The following is a 17,391-nucleotide window of genomic DNA, read 5'->3' as shown; positions in this document are numbered from 1 at the left end:
GTCTATAGATCTCAATCTGTAATTTTTCTTCAATTTTTTTTCTCAGGCAAAATACCTGTTACATATGTGCTTTATCTGTATTATTGTTAACTGTTTGTATGGAGTTGACCATCTGCAGAATCTGTAAATGTTAATGTTTATCAGCTCATTTCTTGTCCAGGCAAATGAAGCATACTTGCATATATAAAAGTTTCCCGTTATTTTCCTCTCCTGACAGCTGTCATCAGGGACCCAGCTAGTAAGAATCTTCCAAACATTAGGATGATCTGGCACAGAGGTATATAAAAGAAGGCATTGCTGCGTCCCTTTGGATGTGCATGATATTAAAAAGCTTGCCAAAGACACATTAGATTCTTGTCTAAAGGTTACTTAGCATGGTAGTTTGTCAGCATATGCAGCAAATCACTGGACTGAATCAACCAAGTATGGTGGGAATCATAATTTCCATCACAACGGTGTACTTATTATCTAATTTAGATATTATCTAAATATAGATATATTATCTAAATTTAGATATATTATCTAAATTATCTATTTATTATCTAGAAAATGAGGATTTTTGTTTCATTTGTCAAGCTATAAAAAGTCTTTAAAAAAAATTCAACACGCATTTACTATTTAATATATGCTATACGAAAAGAAAAAAAAGGCTTTGAAGTTTACAATGGATTTTAACTTTTGTTGGGCACCAATGACTATAATGAATATAAAATATTTAGAATATCACATGTAAAAAAATATTGTTCATTTTTAATACAATTGTATTTCTAATGTTTTACCTTCTTTCCTCTTCTAGTTGGTTAAGCAGCTCAATTTTCTCTTTCTGTGTTGTTTCTACCATAGAACGAGCCCTCTGTAGATTTCCCTCTGCCTCTGTAATATACTGGCACAGAAAAAAGCTATTAGCACATAGAAAGCTATCTTGTACACACTCTATTGTGCATACAAAAAAAAAAAAACAGTCAAATGCAAATACAAATCTCTTGTTATAGTAAATAAATATAAAAGATATCTATTGACCCCTAATATTAGCATTATATCGGAAAAATGTAAAATGTTTTCAGTTTTCAAATTATTAGTAAAAAGTAATATAACCTGGTGAATTTAGTATAAGTTATAGGGAACAGCTGGGACAATTCCCAGACAAAAGTCACCCATATTTATGGTAAATGGGCTTCTGGAGTAATAGGATATCCTGCAGACACTTACAGCAGATTCATTTTTACTACCGTCTATAGAGCTTAGCCACCATTCTCTGCCAGTGTGTTGCTTGAGTAACAAATCTTTTCATAAGTCCGAAGCATATTTTAATGGACAATATCTACAGCCAGGCAATGTTTCCCTCCTTGGATTCATGCGTGACTGCGTGACTGCATAAAACAGAAACTGTATTAGTGGTTATCTGTATTAGACGATCACTGTGATATGCTTGCATGCCTTTCTCTAATAAAAGGCTTATTTTTAGCATTAGCAAAGCATGAAGCCTCCGGCATCCAGTTTACCATATCCATCATATGAGAAAAAGTAGTATTTTTATAAACACTTTAAAGTTAATGTTTCTTTTTAGGGAGATCATAGCTGCATATATCTTGCCTTCCGACACAATGCTTTTAAAAAATATATTAGATATAGTATTCTTTGAAAGTTAACTTCTCTTCATTGTGCTTTGATTAATTAAGCTTTAATGCGATAAATCTCACTATGAATATGGCGGAAATTACAGGAGAGGTGTTAATGAAATTATCAGTATCTTCTTACAGACATTATGGGGACCTTTCGTGTTAAAACCAGCTGTGCAGAAAATTAACAAAAAAAAATTGCACAATTGGTATACACGTGAGCGTCTATACATGGACACCAAAACCTAGTTATCTAATAAACATTCTTCAAATTGCTGTATGTAGTAGGTAGCATTGTAGCCAATGGCTCAATTCAAATGGGTGCTAAATTAAACTTCTACCCGTTCCTAACTCTGCTAAAAAAAAAAGCCAACCATTTATTCCTATCTGTGTGTCCCTTTAGAGCAGGGGTGGGGAACCTTTTTTCTGCCAAGGGCCATTTGGGTATTCATAAAATAATTCGGGGGCCGTACAAAATTATCAACTTAAAAATGTGCCTGTTATATTTGGTCAAAAATGCAATTAACTCCCCCATAATGTGATGGCTGCAACTGCTTCTCTTTGGTGAGGTGTGTGATGTTAGCTGGTATTGATGATGTTGCTACTCGCAACTGGTTTTCCAGGTTTGCGTCGGTCAGTCTGGAGCGCAGTCGACTTTGTGGTGGTAAGCTTTGAAAAGAACTGCTGGCGGGTAATACTGGTGGGTATAGCTGCCTGGTACTGCTGTGGGTACTGCTGGCTCAGGCTGGTACTGCTGGTTTGTACTGTGCTGTGGGTACTGCTGGCTGGTACTGCTGGCTCAGGCTGGTACTGCTGGCTTGTACTGTGCTGTGGGTCCTGCTGGCTGGTGCTGCTGGCTCAGGCTGGTACTGCTGTGGGTATTGCTGATTCAGGCTGGTACTGTGCTGTAGGTACTGCCTTGGGTACTGCTGGCTCAGGCTGGTACTGCTGGCTGGTACTGTGCTGTGGGTACTGCTGGCTGGTACTGCTGTGGATACTGCTGGCTGGTATTGCTGTGGGTACTGCTGGCTGGTACTGTGCTGTAGGTACTGCTGGCTGGTACTGTTGTGGGTACTGCTGAATCTGGCTGGTACTGCTGTGTGTACTACCGGCTCTGGCTGGTACTGCTGTGGGTACTGCTGGTTTTGCTGTGGGTACTGCTGGCTCTGGCTGGTACTGCTGTGGGTACTGCTGGCTCTGGCTTATACTGCTGTGAGTACTGCTGGCTTTGGCTGGTACTGCTGTGAGTACTGCTGGCTCTGGCTGGTACTGCTGGCTCTGGCTGGTAGTGCTGTGTGTGCTGCTGGTGGGAAATGCTGGCTAGCAGCGGCGCCACGCTGGAGGAAGTGGCGATGTTTCCTGTATTGGTCACAGGCGGAGGGCATTTGATATCACTCCACCTGTGACTCACTTAGACTGTCAGAACGGAGCCGGAACTATACAGGAAGCATTGGCTCCATTCTGACAGATCAGCTGAGAGACACAGACTCAGCTGCACGGGGGGCCGGACCAAATGACTTCGAGGGCCGCATACGCCCCCCGGGACGTTGGTTCCCCACCCCTGCTTTAGAGAGATATTCTGCCACTTCCTGTCCTCGTGACTGCATTTGAAGTAAAATAACTCGAATGGAGACCAACCCTTACAGAGTTTATAACCATTTTCCACTATAAAAATTGTGGGTGTTTTTAAATTAATAAAGTGTTTTTTACCCCAACACTTCATATTCCTGATATGTGCCTGCTGTACTTTGTACCTGTATGAAAAAGTATCCCATTCTTTTTGTATTGCTTCCTTTAAGTGAAACCCCTGGTGTTCCTGCCAGTCCCTCTGCTTTACAATTAAAAACTGACCACACCAAGAAGGAGAACACAACGTGGTCGGTTCTCTAGCAAATGCTGGGAACCTAGCCTGCTCTGCTCCAATGATTAGACTTGTCCTGACACGCCCCCCCCCCCCCGCACAGCTTTTAACTGGGAAGCTCAGTGTACTGTTGCTTCTCCCCCCCCCCCCCAGCTCTTATGCAGCTGAGAACACAGGGAATAGAGGAAACGTGATCACTTATAAAAAAAAAAAAAAAGTATTTATAATGTATATATAGATTCAGAGGCGGCTCTCTAATTAGGCAAATTAGGCGGTCGCCGAAGGCCTCGCACTCACAGGGGCCTCGCGGCCGCCTAATATGCCGAGTTACAGAGCCGCCTCTGAGGCTGGCAGCAGGGATCTCCCTGCCATCAGTACAGTCCCGGCCAGTCTGTAAGCAGGAGAATCTGCTACGATTCGGGGCTGTGATCAGGAGCAGCTCACCGCGGAATGGGAGCTCACTGACATCTCCTGATCACAGCCAAATACTGGAGCCGCAGCGCTGACACTTCTCCCTCACAGACCACAGACAGGGGAGGAGAAAGAGCTGCTTCTACTCCTCCTCCCGACCTCTCCACCTGTGCTTGCCCCGCCCACACTCCCCGACAGTCTCAGAAGATGAGGTATGGGCGGGAAGAATTTGCAAACCAGGAACAAGAAGAGGAAAGATGGTGCCTGAATCCTGATCCCTCCATCCATCCCTTCCATCCATCCCTTCCAGTGAGTACTCTGATCTAAGGAGCACCCTTCCTCCATCTCTTTCCATTCCTTTCTTTCTCCCTCCCCTCCTTTCTTTTCTGTCTGTCCCCCTGTCTGTCCATCTGTCCCCCTGTCTGTCCATCTGTCCCACTGCCAGTCTGCCCACCTGTCCCCCAGTCTGCCCATCTGTCCCCCAGTCTGCCCATCTGTCCCCCAGTCTGCCCATCTGTCCCACTGCCAGTCTGTCCATCTGTCCCCCAGTCTGTCCATCTGTCCCCCTGTCTGTCCATCTGTCCCCCAGTCTGTCCATCTGTCCATCTGTCCCCCTGTCTGTCCATCTGTCCCCCTGCCTGTCCATCTGTCTGTCCATCTGTCCCCCTGCCAGTCTGTCCATCTGTCCCCCTGCCAGTCTGTCCATCTGTCCCCCTGCCAGTCTGTCCATCTGTCCCCCTGCCAGTCTGTCCATCTGTCCCCCTGCCAGTCTGTCCATCTGTCCCCCTGCCAGTCTGTCCATCTGTCCCCCTGCCAGTCTGTCCATCTGTCCCCCAGTCTGCCCATCTGTCCCCCAGTCTGCCCATCTGTCCCACTGCCAGTCTGTCCATCTGTCCCCCTGCCAGTCTGTCCATCTGTCCCCCTGCCAGTCTGTCCATCTGTCCCCCAGTCTGCCCATCTGTCCCCCTGCCAGTCTGTCCATCTGTCCCCCTGCCAGTCTGTCCATCTGTCCCCCTGCCAGTCTGTCCATCTGTCCCCCTGTCTGTCCCCCTGTCTGTCCATCTCTCTGTCCATCTGTCCCCCTGTCTGTCCATCTGTCCCCCTGCCAGTCTGTCCATCTGTCCCCCTGCCAGTCTGTCCATCTGTCCCCCAGTCTGTCCATCTGTCCCCCTGTCTGTCCATCTGTCCCCCAGTCTGTCCGTCTGTCCCCCTGCCAGTCTGTCCGTCTGTCCCCCTGCCAGTCTGCCCATCTGTCCCCCTGCCAGTCTGTCCATCTGTCCCCCTGCCAGTCTGTCCATCTGTCCCCCTGCCAGTCTGTCCATCTGTCCCCCTGCCAGTCTGCCCATCTGTCCCCCAGTCTGCCCATCTGTCCCCCAGTCTGCCCATCTGTCCCCCAGTCTGCCCATCTGTCCCCCTGCCAGTCTGTCCATCTGTCCCCCTGTCTGTCTGTCTTTTCCCCTCATGCAAGCACAAATCCTTCTTTTTTTTTTATTACTATACAGACCAGGATCCCTCAGTTTCACTCCAGTTCTCCTCTACCCATCCCTCATCATTTACCCATGGTTCCCAGTCCCATCCCTCTCCTATTCATCCCATGTGGTTTCCACAGTACACATCCCACCCACACAAGCAGCAGTAATTAGATGCTCGGCCTTGGGGTTCTTCCTTAACCTTTGCGAAGGGGGTGAGTGGGGCCTCATGTCTAAATTCTGCCTAAGGCCTCACAAAGCCTAGAGCCGCCTCTGTATAGATATATAAAATGTTTTGCCTTTCATTTCATTTTTAAACTGAATAGACTGTTTTACAAGGTAATTGTTTACAATCACTTTAAGTTGACATCATTTTTGCTAACACTGACAATGCAGTCCTATCCCTTGTACAACTTACTACAGGGACAAACCCCATTCCATCAAAGACTTGTTCTGCAGTAGGAAATAAAGGAAATAATAAGAAAGCATTTGTCAAGGCAAAACTGTTGAGGTGCCATAAATGTAATGATGTACTACCTTGACATGACAACACAGTGTATTTTTTGGGCTCTCCATTCCAAAGCATGTGTTGTCAGTCTTGCCTACTTCATTTGTGATGCATTGCAAAGAACACAGAACACTCTATAACCCCAATTTGTATACAGGCAGAGAGCAGAGGAAGTGATCAGCTCACAAGATTTTTGGTAAAATCAATGGCTATTTTTCACACTTATCAACTAGACATAACAAAACATTTTCAATGGTACATTTATAAGACCAAAAGTGAGCAGATATGATAAGTTAATTGACAGAGTTTACATACACTTTAAGCCTTTTAATAACTGATGGTCATAAAAAAGTACACCTAGTAAGTTAACATTTTGTTTTTAAAGTGAGCAAACAGCAATGAAAAACATTCAAAGAGGAGCCCACATAACTATTATGTAAAGCGGTTGCTCTAGTGCAGTGGCTATGGAAAATACTATTCCAAAGCTGGGAGAATGATTTGTAATAATTGATTTGCCTGTAGGAGGGGGTTAGTGTACCTTTAAGGGTGATCGCTGCTTTGTCTCCAGCCAGTCAGGGCTGGACTTTTTCTCCCTATTTAGGGTCTAAAAAGTGGGAGAGGAACTGCTTGGGACATTGGTGCAAGGGGAGAAATTGCCATGAAAGACTCCTGTTTGTGGTGGCAAGGTAGACACATGCTTTCTCACATTGTGGACCCCAGCTTGGGCCTGTGAAATATAACTCAAGGTGATATGTTGTGAGGGATGCTTTGTAGAGACTCAGAATACTGGCAGTCAAACCCTCTATGAATAAGTGTTATGCCACTAGCTTGATTTTGTAAAGGAACAGCTGTTAAGTAAAGCATTCAGAAAAGCAAGTTTCTGGACTTGACCTTCTGGTAATGGCTGAGCTGGGATGAGTGTTATGTTTAATCTGACATGAAGGGTTAACATACCCTGGAAGGCCTGTTAAAAGATGAGTTTGGGATGGTGACCAGTGTTACATCCTGTGGCCCTACATGCAAGAGGCAGATCAAGGGGGATTCCGCTGCTGGGCTGTAAAGTGAGTGGAAGAGACTGGAGATAGCACACTCAAGTCTTCAATTATTTCAAGGAAGCCAGATAAGCCACCCATGGACTGTGGGGTTTGATGCATTTGGGCCACATAGTCGTGCACAGCTTGGTGGCCCTGAGGTCGCAAGATGACGATGAGGTGGATAAGGTTTTTATGTTCCTCCACCACTAAGGGACCCTCTCACATGAGTGTGGCCACATGTAGCTAATAAAGGGTGATGAGTTAATATTTCTTTTATTCTATGCTACTGCATCATAATTCCAAGTAAGTTTCAGTTAATGATCCAGTAAAGTAGCAGTCAATTTTTGAGCTGGCTCCAGTATAGATGTCCTAGCAATGAAATTAATACTCTTTATAGTAATTGCAATTAGTACCATAAGGTTTACTTTCAGTAGGTAATGATGACGTTTATATGTGATCTAATGCCAGTGCCAAAAGTAGTAACTCACTTCAGTGTAACATGAAAAAGATGCTTCAGCAGGAGATGGGGCTTTCCTGTACACTACTAAAGCCCTTATATCTAGCCATATAACATAACAGTGAATATATGAATGAATACATGGTAATTGGTTTACCTTTTCATGTTGGTTTTTCAAATGTGTAAGCTCTTTCTCTACTTCACAGATGTGACTGGTGGCTTTAGCTACCTCAGCTCGTTCCAGGTCTCTTTCAGCCAATAATTGCTCAATGTGTTGCTGCTTTTCCTTCAGAGCCTCTTGAAGTGCAGTTGTACCAGAGATTTTTCGTGCGTAGCGAGACGAAGTTTCTGTAAGCTATGAGCAAATCTGTTAGCTTCAGGTTAGGGCTGGCCCAAGACATTGTGCTGCCTGGGTCCAAGAATAAAATGCTGTCCCCCCAAAAAAAAAAAAAAAAAAATCACGCCCAACAAAAGGCCCCCACAGCCATTATTTTATATCAATATAAAATATAGAAAATATTATATATACTGTTATCTTCTTTCATAACACCACCAGACCAGTCCACCAAACACCCACTGTCAGTCCTCAGTCCTCCTGTCACTCCTGTGTCTGCTGCACCCACCGCCCTAGAAGATCCAACCTGCCCTGCATGAGATGGAGTGTGCTGATGTCTGACGTCATTGCACACACCACGATCAGGTGAGGGACTTTCCCCGGAGGAGACGCTTCGCCTCGTCATACTCATCAGTTTGCACTACAGGCGGCAGTACGAGATGGGAAATTCCACTTGTAATGCTTCGCAAACTGATGACACACAAAACTGCTGAAAATAAAATCTTAGGAGTCAATTTGCTGCCCCTCTCCAAGTCCTGCCTGGGTCCAATGGGTCCAGTGGGACCCATGGTAGGGCCAGCTCTGCTTCAGGTTACAATAATGCAGTGAATACATTTCCTTTCATTCTTATACTACAATCCAGGTGTTTATTATGCATAAAAACACATGACTCTTAACCTGACGTGAGTTACAAATTACTGTTAGCCTAGTTACTTGAATATGCGGTAAATATACTATTAAATAAGTATTGACAGAAACATCCATGGTATTTACTTTCTAACTTGCTACTTCATTGGTCAGTATAACCATACTATATAAAATCAGTTCTCTCAAACCTAACATTTCAGGCCTAAATATATAATCAATAAGCTGTGTATTCTTTTTTCTGAAACTTGACAACTTACCTGGCTGTCTCACTGTAACACCAAAAGATAGTTTAACACTATTCTTGGAAGATTTTAAATTAATGGAAATTAATGAAAGAATCCAGGAAAAAGTTGGACACCTTTGTAATAGGCCTACAAACTTGGGAACCGTGAAGTGGAGATATCACATTAGTGGAGTCCCCAGTTCTAAAAAGGTGGCAGATTATGCAACACTGCTCTTTATATAATTCTATATCAGGGTCTGGTAGCACTGCCCTAAAATTTGGACCATAATCAGCACATATATTGCTATGACAAGGTTAACCATAGTAGTTCTGTTACTCATGTACAATTTCACTCCTTCAGTAGAAGTTAAGTAAAGTAGAAGTAAAGTCAGTGTTTTTCCTTTTTAGATTTTGGAGTAAGGAAGGGTTAAAACCCGTGTAAGTTTTTTTGTCATCTGTGTCCCACTAGAGAGATTTATCTTCACTTCCCATCACCAAAACAGGAAGTGGGAGGAAAAGTGAGCGAATCCTTGGTTGTCACCAGAACTAGTGTCCCCACTGCAAAATGTCCCCTCTCTCTACCTGTCTTGCTGGCAACCCAAAATGTGGTATATTTTTCCTTTCACTTTTAGTGTTAATGGTAAACAGAACAAATAAAGAGCGTGAATCTCCCTAATAGGGGCACATACAGCAATACAAACCTGACAGGTGTTCTCTTTATCCCAAAGTAAAAAAAAAAAAAAAAACATTTTACCTTTAGTACCAGGTTAAAACTATAGCGATGTCAGACATTGCATGTGATTCGCAGCGCACTGTTCTGCAAAACACACGCGATGTCTGTGCGATGCAAATTCAGCCATACAGATTGGCTGAATTTGCATCGCATTCGGACCAAAGTCATGCAGGACCCTTTTCTTGGTCTGCACCAGAATCAGATCGCATGGGTGTTCACACCTATGCGATCCGATTCCTGTCCGAATTGACAGTTCGCACTGCGATATTCGAACTAATATGGGGGTGTCGTTACCTTTGTATTGACACTCCCAGCAGTTTGAATATGGCAGTGGGAACTGCCTGCGAGTTGGGTGTGATACGGGAAGCTGCAGTGGATTCGCAGGGTTCCTGCATCACATATGTGTGAACAGGCACTTAGTTATACTTTATGTACTGTCAAACATTCCAAAAATCAAGTGCAGTGCCAAAGTTCCAACACTATTGCACATTACTTTGGCCAGAGCTGAATAATATACTTTATGCATTATGCTGATGGAAAACAGGAATAAAACACATTTTAAAGCTGAATAAAATTAACTATTGCATGTTATTAGAATAAACTATGTACTTCCCTTAAAATTCTATTAACAATTTGCCTACCAGGCCACTCCTGCTAGGTCTGCCTCCTACAGAAGATGCCACTGAGCTCACTGAGCTGATGGAGGAGCTGCTGGGACTGTGAGTCAATGCGGACACTCCCATTGTCATCCTTTTGCTTTTCTTAGCTTTAGCAGGACTTGTAGATGGAAAACCAATGCGGATCACTTTGTGGATAGGAGCAAACAGGCCAAACTTCGGTGGACACTGAAAGTACCTGTAAAAAACAAAAAAAAAAATACAATCAGCTGATGTTCATTGACTGCATAACAAAAAAATAGCTGGCCAATTAGAAACCCTGTTACTATTACAATCTATTCAATTCCAGATGTCAGTGACTGCCACAATGCCAGAATGTGCATTACACTGAGATAAAGATCATAACAATAAAGAATAGCTCATATAAGGGCTTGTTTACACCACAATACCTGCGTTCAGTGTGCAGTTCTGCATGCACATATAGAACTGCACACTGTCAACACACTAGCAACAAAAGTCCATGAAATTTGGTTTCCCTGTAGAACAGACCCATTGAAGAGGAAGCAATAAAGAAGCAGAAGAGTTACATTAATACGCTTGGTCTTCACTGACTTCTCCCATGTTGGAACCCCTGGGGTCGGTCCTCTGCAGATATTTATACCCCAGAACACAGGAAGATGCCACTTACAACCCAGCTCCTGCAGCCTGGATACATTATACCAGAATAAATACCACAGGCAAAATACATCAAAATACCCACTTACGGTAGGCACCTGCCTACACATTGATGTCAGAGGAAAAAATAGTGCCCCATCATTGGTGTCAGTGGGAGGAATTGTGCTCCAAGGGTGAGATAAAGGCAAGCAAAGGGCTGCAGTTTGTAGACCACTGTTTTGTAGTATAAAGCTAAATTAAAATCTCCAGGTTTTTAGTCTTGGAGGATTCTGTACCCAGTCATGAATTTGGATGCACAAAACATGCTTTATCTTAACACAGAGCTTATTTACCTCCAGTGCCCATACCACCTCACTGTGCAGCGCTCACACTGATTACAAAAAGAACAGCCCACATCCCCAGCAGTGTTTATGTCCTTCACCACAGACAATACTCACTAATGCCTTAGATGGGGTGTAGAGGTTCAGCACTGAACTTGGGAAATGAAATGTAGGAGAGTGTTGTAATGGGCATAAATCTGACAATACAATGGCACTGCATGTGGTAAAATTGCCTAACTGGCCTTTAAAAGTCTTAACAAGTGATCTGTTATTGGACACATAAGTGACTATGGTGGGGTAATACTTATAACACACAAATACCAGCTACGTTGGATCTGTTGCTTTTCATTAATATTAATTTTATTGTGCAGAGTTCAGCTTTAATATTGATTCTGAGTAAAGTTTTTTTTAGGAACTGTCGTAAAGCTTACTTATGGAACAGCTCTATGCTAGGGTTACAGGATTAGAGCATTCGGCCCATTTTGTCTAAAACCGGCCTTACCAAACTCTAACTTCTGTGCAGCTGTTCTGTCACAACTCTTCAAATATCTCCATACTCCACGCATTGTCTTTTTGGACTTTGCGTACTGGCAGCTTTAAGCTTGACACAGCTGCGCTGTTCCCAATGGTAGTATCTGTTATAGTGCTTTCTACACCACCCTGTGTCCAAACTGTCTGCGCTCTCCCATCTCATTGTCTGCACTGTGCTCTGTTCCTGACTTTGCTCACTTTACCTCCATACCTCCATGACTCCATCTGCTTTCCATACAAATCTCTAATCGACTGCTATATCAACTAAAATCACTGTCATAGTTGGTCATATACAACCTATTACACTGACTTGTAATTGTAAATAATCTGCCAGTGATTATTACAGAAAGTTTGGCTAACCTAAGTCATTAAAGATGCAAGCTTTTTGGACAACTTTAGATTCCTTCTTCAGGTTTATACATTTCCTCAGTGATTATTACACCAAATGTCACTATATATATTATGTCCCCAACTGTTACACCAATTTATAATAATATAGATAAAATACATATATAATCTGTAACCAACTATTACACTGACTAATCTTACTATGTATAATCTGTCATATATTAGCAATTGTCATAGTGACTGATGTCATTGTACAGAATCTACTACTGACTGTCACAGTGACTAATGTCTTTGTATATAATCTGTCACCAATTATACCATGAAGTAATGTCACCATATATAATCTATTACTAGTTGTCATACTGAATAATGTCTCATGACTGACATCAAAATCACTGTCACCAACCAATAGAAGTATCTCCATTTGGGCACAGGAGATATTGCACCATTCATCCAAGGGACACCTCTTTAAGCACTGCATGGTTTTATGAGATGTAGAATTTTAAAAGTCAATACAAATATAAAGTATAACTGAAGACAAAACGTTTTATTTTGCGTTTTGGATAGAGTGGAGGTGGATTAGAAAAATTGTCAGTTTTTATTTCTGTCTGTGCCCCCATTATGGAGATTCACCCTCTCTATCTGTCCTATTTACCATTATCATTGAAAGTGAAAGTAAAAGAAAAACTCAAACTTAGAAAAGAATTAGAGGGGAAATCTTCAAATGGGGACATTAGTTCTGGTGACCTGGTGGTCCCCAATGATTTCCCTTAATTTGCACGGATTTCCTCTCACTTCCTGTTTAGCTATGGAACAGGAAGTGAAGGGAAATCGGGAAACCTCCCCCTCGGGACACAAACAGTGATAAGAAATCTGACAGGGGTTCTAACCCTCCCATACTCTATCCAAAATGTAAAAAAAAAGTTTGCCTATAGTTTTACTTTAAAGACCTACCCAATCAGATTTCTTTTCTACCAATGACTGGCTCTCCTATAATGTTCATGGCCTTCTACGGAAATGTTGTAAGGACATTCTACCTTTCCTAATGGGTCCATTGTAATTTATTTGTATTATTTAATATTCTCCTAATTGCATTAGTGTGGTTACCTTTTCAGTTCACTTTGGAGGACAGTGATGCTCCGTTTCATATAGGTAACAGATTTTTTTTCCCACTTTCAAAATGACCCTAGTTATGTGTGGGCACACACTACATATTTATCAGTGCTTTGATAAAAATGTGCTATACAGGTATATCTGTACTTGTTGTACACAAGCATAATGTGCCCTGAAAAAGTTACATAGGCATGTAACAATGTTAACATCAAGTATGGGATACATTGTTTTATATGCTGTAATCATACCGTGTAACAAACAGAAAGTAGTGTGTCTGTGCAGTTACGTATAAATCTGTCCATTAACATAGTGATCTTTTTAGGAATTTTACTTCACCAGTGGAGTTGTGTTTTTTTTTTTTTTTTTATAATAGAATGCCAATTTTTTTTTTTAGGCAATTAGCATACGGGGAGACAAAGAGATATCAATATTTTTAGAACACAAACAAAGGCATCAGGTAGAAGCCAATTGTTCACAGGAATTTGGGCAAGCTACCCTTTTATCCTATATCTTCTTAAACTTAAGGGCCGTACACACTTGATGAAAATTGGACAAAATATCCTCCGATTTTTCTCTCTCTTGCTCAGCGTTCATTACCGTTTTTAGTTGACAGTGCATAAATGTTCACAAAATTTCTCGTACGATTTTTCTTTTTTTGGGACATTTGTTCCTAGACTTCCGGGTTGTCAGCAACTTCAGATCATGCGCGGCCTCTCATATCCGATTTTTCACGCACGTACTGCATACACATTGAACGAAAATTGGTCGTCTGGGGACGGACGATTAAAATTTGGGTGTTCGTCCCTCCGTTTATTTTCGTTGAAAATGTCGGCATCGGCTGCTGAAAGTTGTGTACACACTAGCCGAAAATCGTACGATTTTACCTGGGACGGGAATTTTCGGCAGATTTTCTACTAGTGTGTACCCCACTTTAGTGGGACATCCCATGGCCTCATGAGTTATCCTATATAGTGGTTACCTTGTTTACCAGTCTCTTTCAAAAGCTGATTTCTAGATTAGCAGTAGATACTCAAAACTATAGTTTCAAGTGCAAATGAATAAGAGACATAGAAAGGTTTTTTTTAGGGGGCACACTGAGATCAAGCTCCCTAAAAATACAAAAGAGGCCCAATCTTGGACACATACGTAAATTGCTAAGAATAAAGCACTGATTATTGGACAAAAGAGTAAAATTTTAGTTTGGTCCCAAATATAACTGCAAATATTTCCATCCACCCTTTGACAGGTGGGTGAGTCCATTTACCCATTTTAAACAAGTAAACAGGGGAGAACAAACTCAATGGAAATACTGTAGTTGGATTAGCTTACCTCTTCACTGATTTAACTATATTGAAATAGGAAGTAGAGAACTACTTCCATCCCTGTTCAGAAAAAAATGAGAATATTTGTGTATCATTGTTCCTGAACTCAGGACAACCAGGAAGGTTTAGCCTGCAAATAAGTCTGATAAAGTCCAAGCCATGTCCAATTTGATTGCAATCCAAGGTTGAACACCTACCCTCTGTACAAATCAAAGTGAATGTTCCAAAATAGCCGCTCTCCATCTGACATTCAATTTATTATTGATCAAGCACTATGAAGTGATCATTCTCCTCACTACTAGTATTAATCAAGATTTCTATCAGAATTCCATTAGGACTTCACGATCTCTTCAAGGTTAAAATCCAACAAACCCAACATTACAAAACCGGAAATCTCTGGAATATTTCCATATAAATGTAAACATACGTGTTAAACTGTCAGCATAAATTACATGATGTCCTGAATATTTGGCCAAGAGTGCAGGTCATAGTGAACCAGCTGTTGTCTCCACATCTGCCCATTACAGCACAGACTTTCCCCCGAAGAAAAGGCCACCTGCACTACATACATCACTGGCTACTGTAATGATAGTGCACTTTTTGGAAACCTGTGTTTACAAACACCATACTCTGGGTTCTAAAAAAATAATATCCCAGCTGTTCTGAGTTTATGTCAAAATCATCTGCGTTCTGTCTCTTTTTTGGATCAGCTAATGCTTTTGAAATGGCCAAGTAAATGAAAATTAGCCAGCTGGCGCAGCAGTAATGTTCCATTCCTTGTTCTGATTCCAGACTTGAGGAATGTCAATTAGACAAGTGTATGAGGTCACCAAAGTTTTGGGTGACCCCAACAGGGGCCTGGCAGGTGTTTAACCACAAACTGTCATGAAATGTTCATGACAAGCTAGACAAATAAAACCTATAACCTGAATGTATAAATACCTCTTTGCAGTTTTAACTGTATTTTTTCGAATGTTACATTCTGGAGAGCAAATCCCGCAGTGCTGACAGCTGGGTTAAAGTACAAAGGCTTTAAGAAGAATGTGGGAAAGCAGTAGATAAAGCCAGAGCTAAACTGAGAGAAATGCTTAAAGGCTATCTGGACTAGATAAATATATAGAGAAAACATTTAAAAAGGGTTGATGGAACATAATTAGCATAACCTATTAACACTGGAATAGATTCTAGAAAACACCCTGGAAATTGATAGCATTTTTGAAGTGTAAAGGACAGTCATCATTATTTCATAAGGTCAGATATGTTTTATATAGCGACTGTGTATGAAATTTTAATTACTTTTCGTTTCCCAGTGTTTTTGCATTGGAATAATTTATAACACAGCTTATAAATCCCATACAGCTCTCATGTTCATAGTTATGCTTGCCATGATTTTTAGGATTTAAAGTAACTCTTTCCATATAAAATACTCCCGCCCCCTTCACAGCTCAGCACTCCAGTGAGCACAGGGGGGCAGAGCAGAGAGCAATCAGCTGTGTTTGATCATTCAGTTCTCAGTCTTAAGCCTCGTACACACGCAACGAATTTCCGCCGACCGGTCGTCCGTCTTTTGTCCAGAGTGGTGTCTGTTGGTTGGAATGTGCCTAGACTGCACACGAATTTTCCCGTACGACAGAATTCTACTTCAGAAGTGATGTCATGTGTTGGATTGCTTTCTATGTGTTCTTTCATCTCTGAGCATGCCTAGACTTGCTCATAAGATTTTTCCCCATCGAAATCTATACTAATAAGATGAAAATCGGACGTGTTTTGATGGTGGACAAAAATTAAATAGCCTGCACACCAGGATTTTTTCGGCCGAAAAGTCGGAGTCGGTTGTCGGAAGCACCATACTAACAAGCCGAAAATTGGCAGATCGGTCGTCGGACGAAAATTCCCAGCCGAATTTCTTCTCGTGTGTACGGGGCTTTAGAGCTAGCGGAGGACAGACGCAGCAACAGACTAGGTAAGTATGGTTTAAAAAAAAACCCATACTTCTCCTTTAAGCAACTAACAATAGCTAGTATAAATTGATGTACAGGGGGATATTCACCTTTTAAATGTGGTTTGTACATATTGTTTTCCCATTCTGAAATAAAAAAAATATTATACATTTGTGAAATTTCTCACAACCATATCCAGTCAAAAATCTAATAATTAAAAAAATATAATAAATGTTTATATCAGTGATGATCAACTTGCTTGATGTAGGGGGCCTCAAGTGTGGCCATGAAATCAACAGAGGCCACTCATAATATTCAGTGAATGTATTGCTGCAGAAAGTTGTCAAAGACTCCAAACATGCACCAGGAGATGGTCCAAAACTACAGGCATACTACTTAGATGGTTAGAGACTGCATCCTGTCCTCAGGAGACATCAAGCTAGCTGGGATCGGTGAGTATAGACTTTCTACTCTCCCCTGAAGAAAATGAGCAGCTAACCCTTGCAGTGCAGGCATCTCCTTTTGCACAGGGCAGCCCAGATCCTCCTCTTCTCGTGTCCCTGGCTGGAGCTCCTGGCCCCTTCCTCCTGTTGAGTGGCCCCACAGCAAGCAGCTTGCTTTAGGGCACCTGAGCCAAGCTTCAGCTCTGTGTATCCATTCAGACATGGAGCTGCCATTCGACCCTGCCCCTCTCTCTCCTGATAGGCTAACTGAGTTTGATTGACAGCAGTGGGAGCCAATAACGCCACTGCTGTGTTTCCGCCAATCAGGAGAGAGAGTCCCGGACGGCTGAGGCACTCGTGGACATTGCTGGATAGGGAAGGGGGCTCAGCTAAGTATAAGGGGGGCTGCTGCAGACAGATGGCTTTTTCTCTTAATGCATAGAATGAATGAAGATAAAAAAACTTCTGACTTTACAACTCCTTTAACACAAATTGACATGAATATCTACATCAAGCAAAAAAAAAATGTAAACAAGGCTAGCGCATTACCTGGCTTTGTTACTTCATCCAGCAGAGGTAAAGACATCACCAATATTTAATATGTGTGTGAGAAATGCTAGGTTGTCCTCATCCACGGGAATACTTCCCTTCAAGGGCAATAACACTTATTTTACTAAGCCCCCTGTCCAGCCCCCCCCCTCCCAGTTCTAAGTTCACTTCTACCTGATCCACAAAGATTTTGCCTGTGTGGCTTCCTCTGTATCACACAGCCTCCTGCCAGTATA

General features: G+C 42.1%; 1 protein-coding gene across 3 annotated transcripts in view; it reads right to left on the bottom strand.

The window, feature by feature from the left end:
- Positions 1–17,391, bottom strand: part of CLIP2 (CAP-Gly domain containing linker protein 2) — a 196,309-nt gene that overhangs the window by 46,686 nt on the left and 132,232 nt on the right. For all 3 annotated transcript variants that reach the window (XM_082245205.1, XM_082245203.1, XM_082245204.1), the window contains exons 5-7: positions 9,939–10,152; positions 7,517–7,714; positions 780–883 (exon numbers count right to left, since the gene is read on the bottom strand). In XM_082245205.1, the coding sequence (XP_082101331.1) occupies positions 780–883; positions 7,517–7,714; positions 9,939–10,152 (516 nt within the window). The remainder of the gene's footprint in view (positions 1–779; positions 884–7,516; positions 7,715–9,938; positions 10,153–17,391) is intronic.

The sequence above is a fragment of the Pelophylax lessonae genome (genome assembly GCF_965119305.1).
Source record: "Pelophylax lessonae genome assembly, chromosome: 2".
Lineage (NCBI taxonomy): Eukaryota > Metazoa > Chordata > Amphibia > Anura > Ranidae > Pelophylax > Pelophylax lessonae.
The sequence above is the reverse complement of the archived record's forward strand: the minus strand, read 5'-3'. Positions and strand labels throughout refer to the sequence as shown.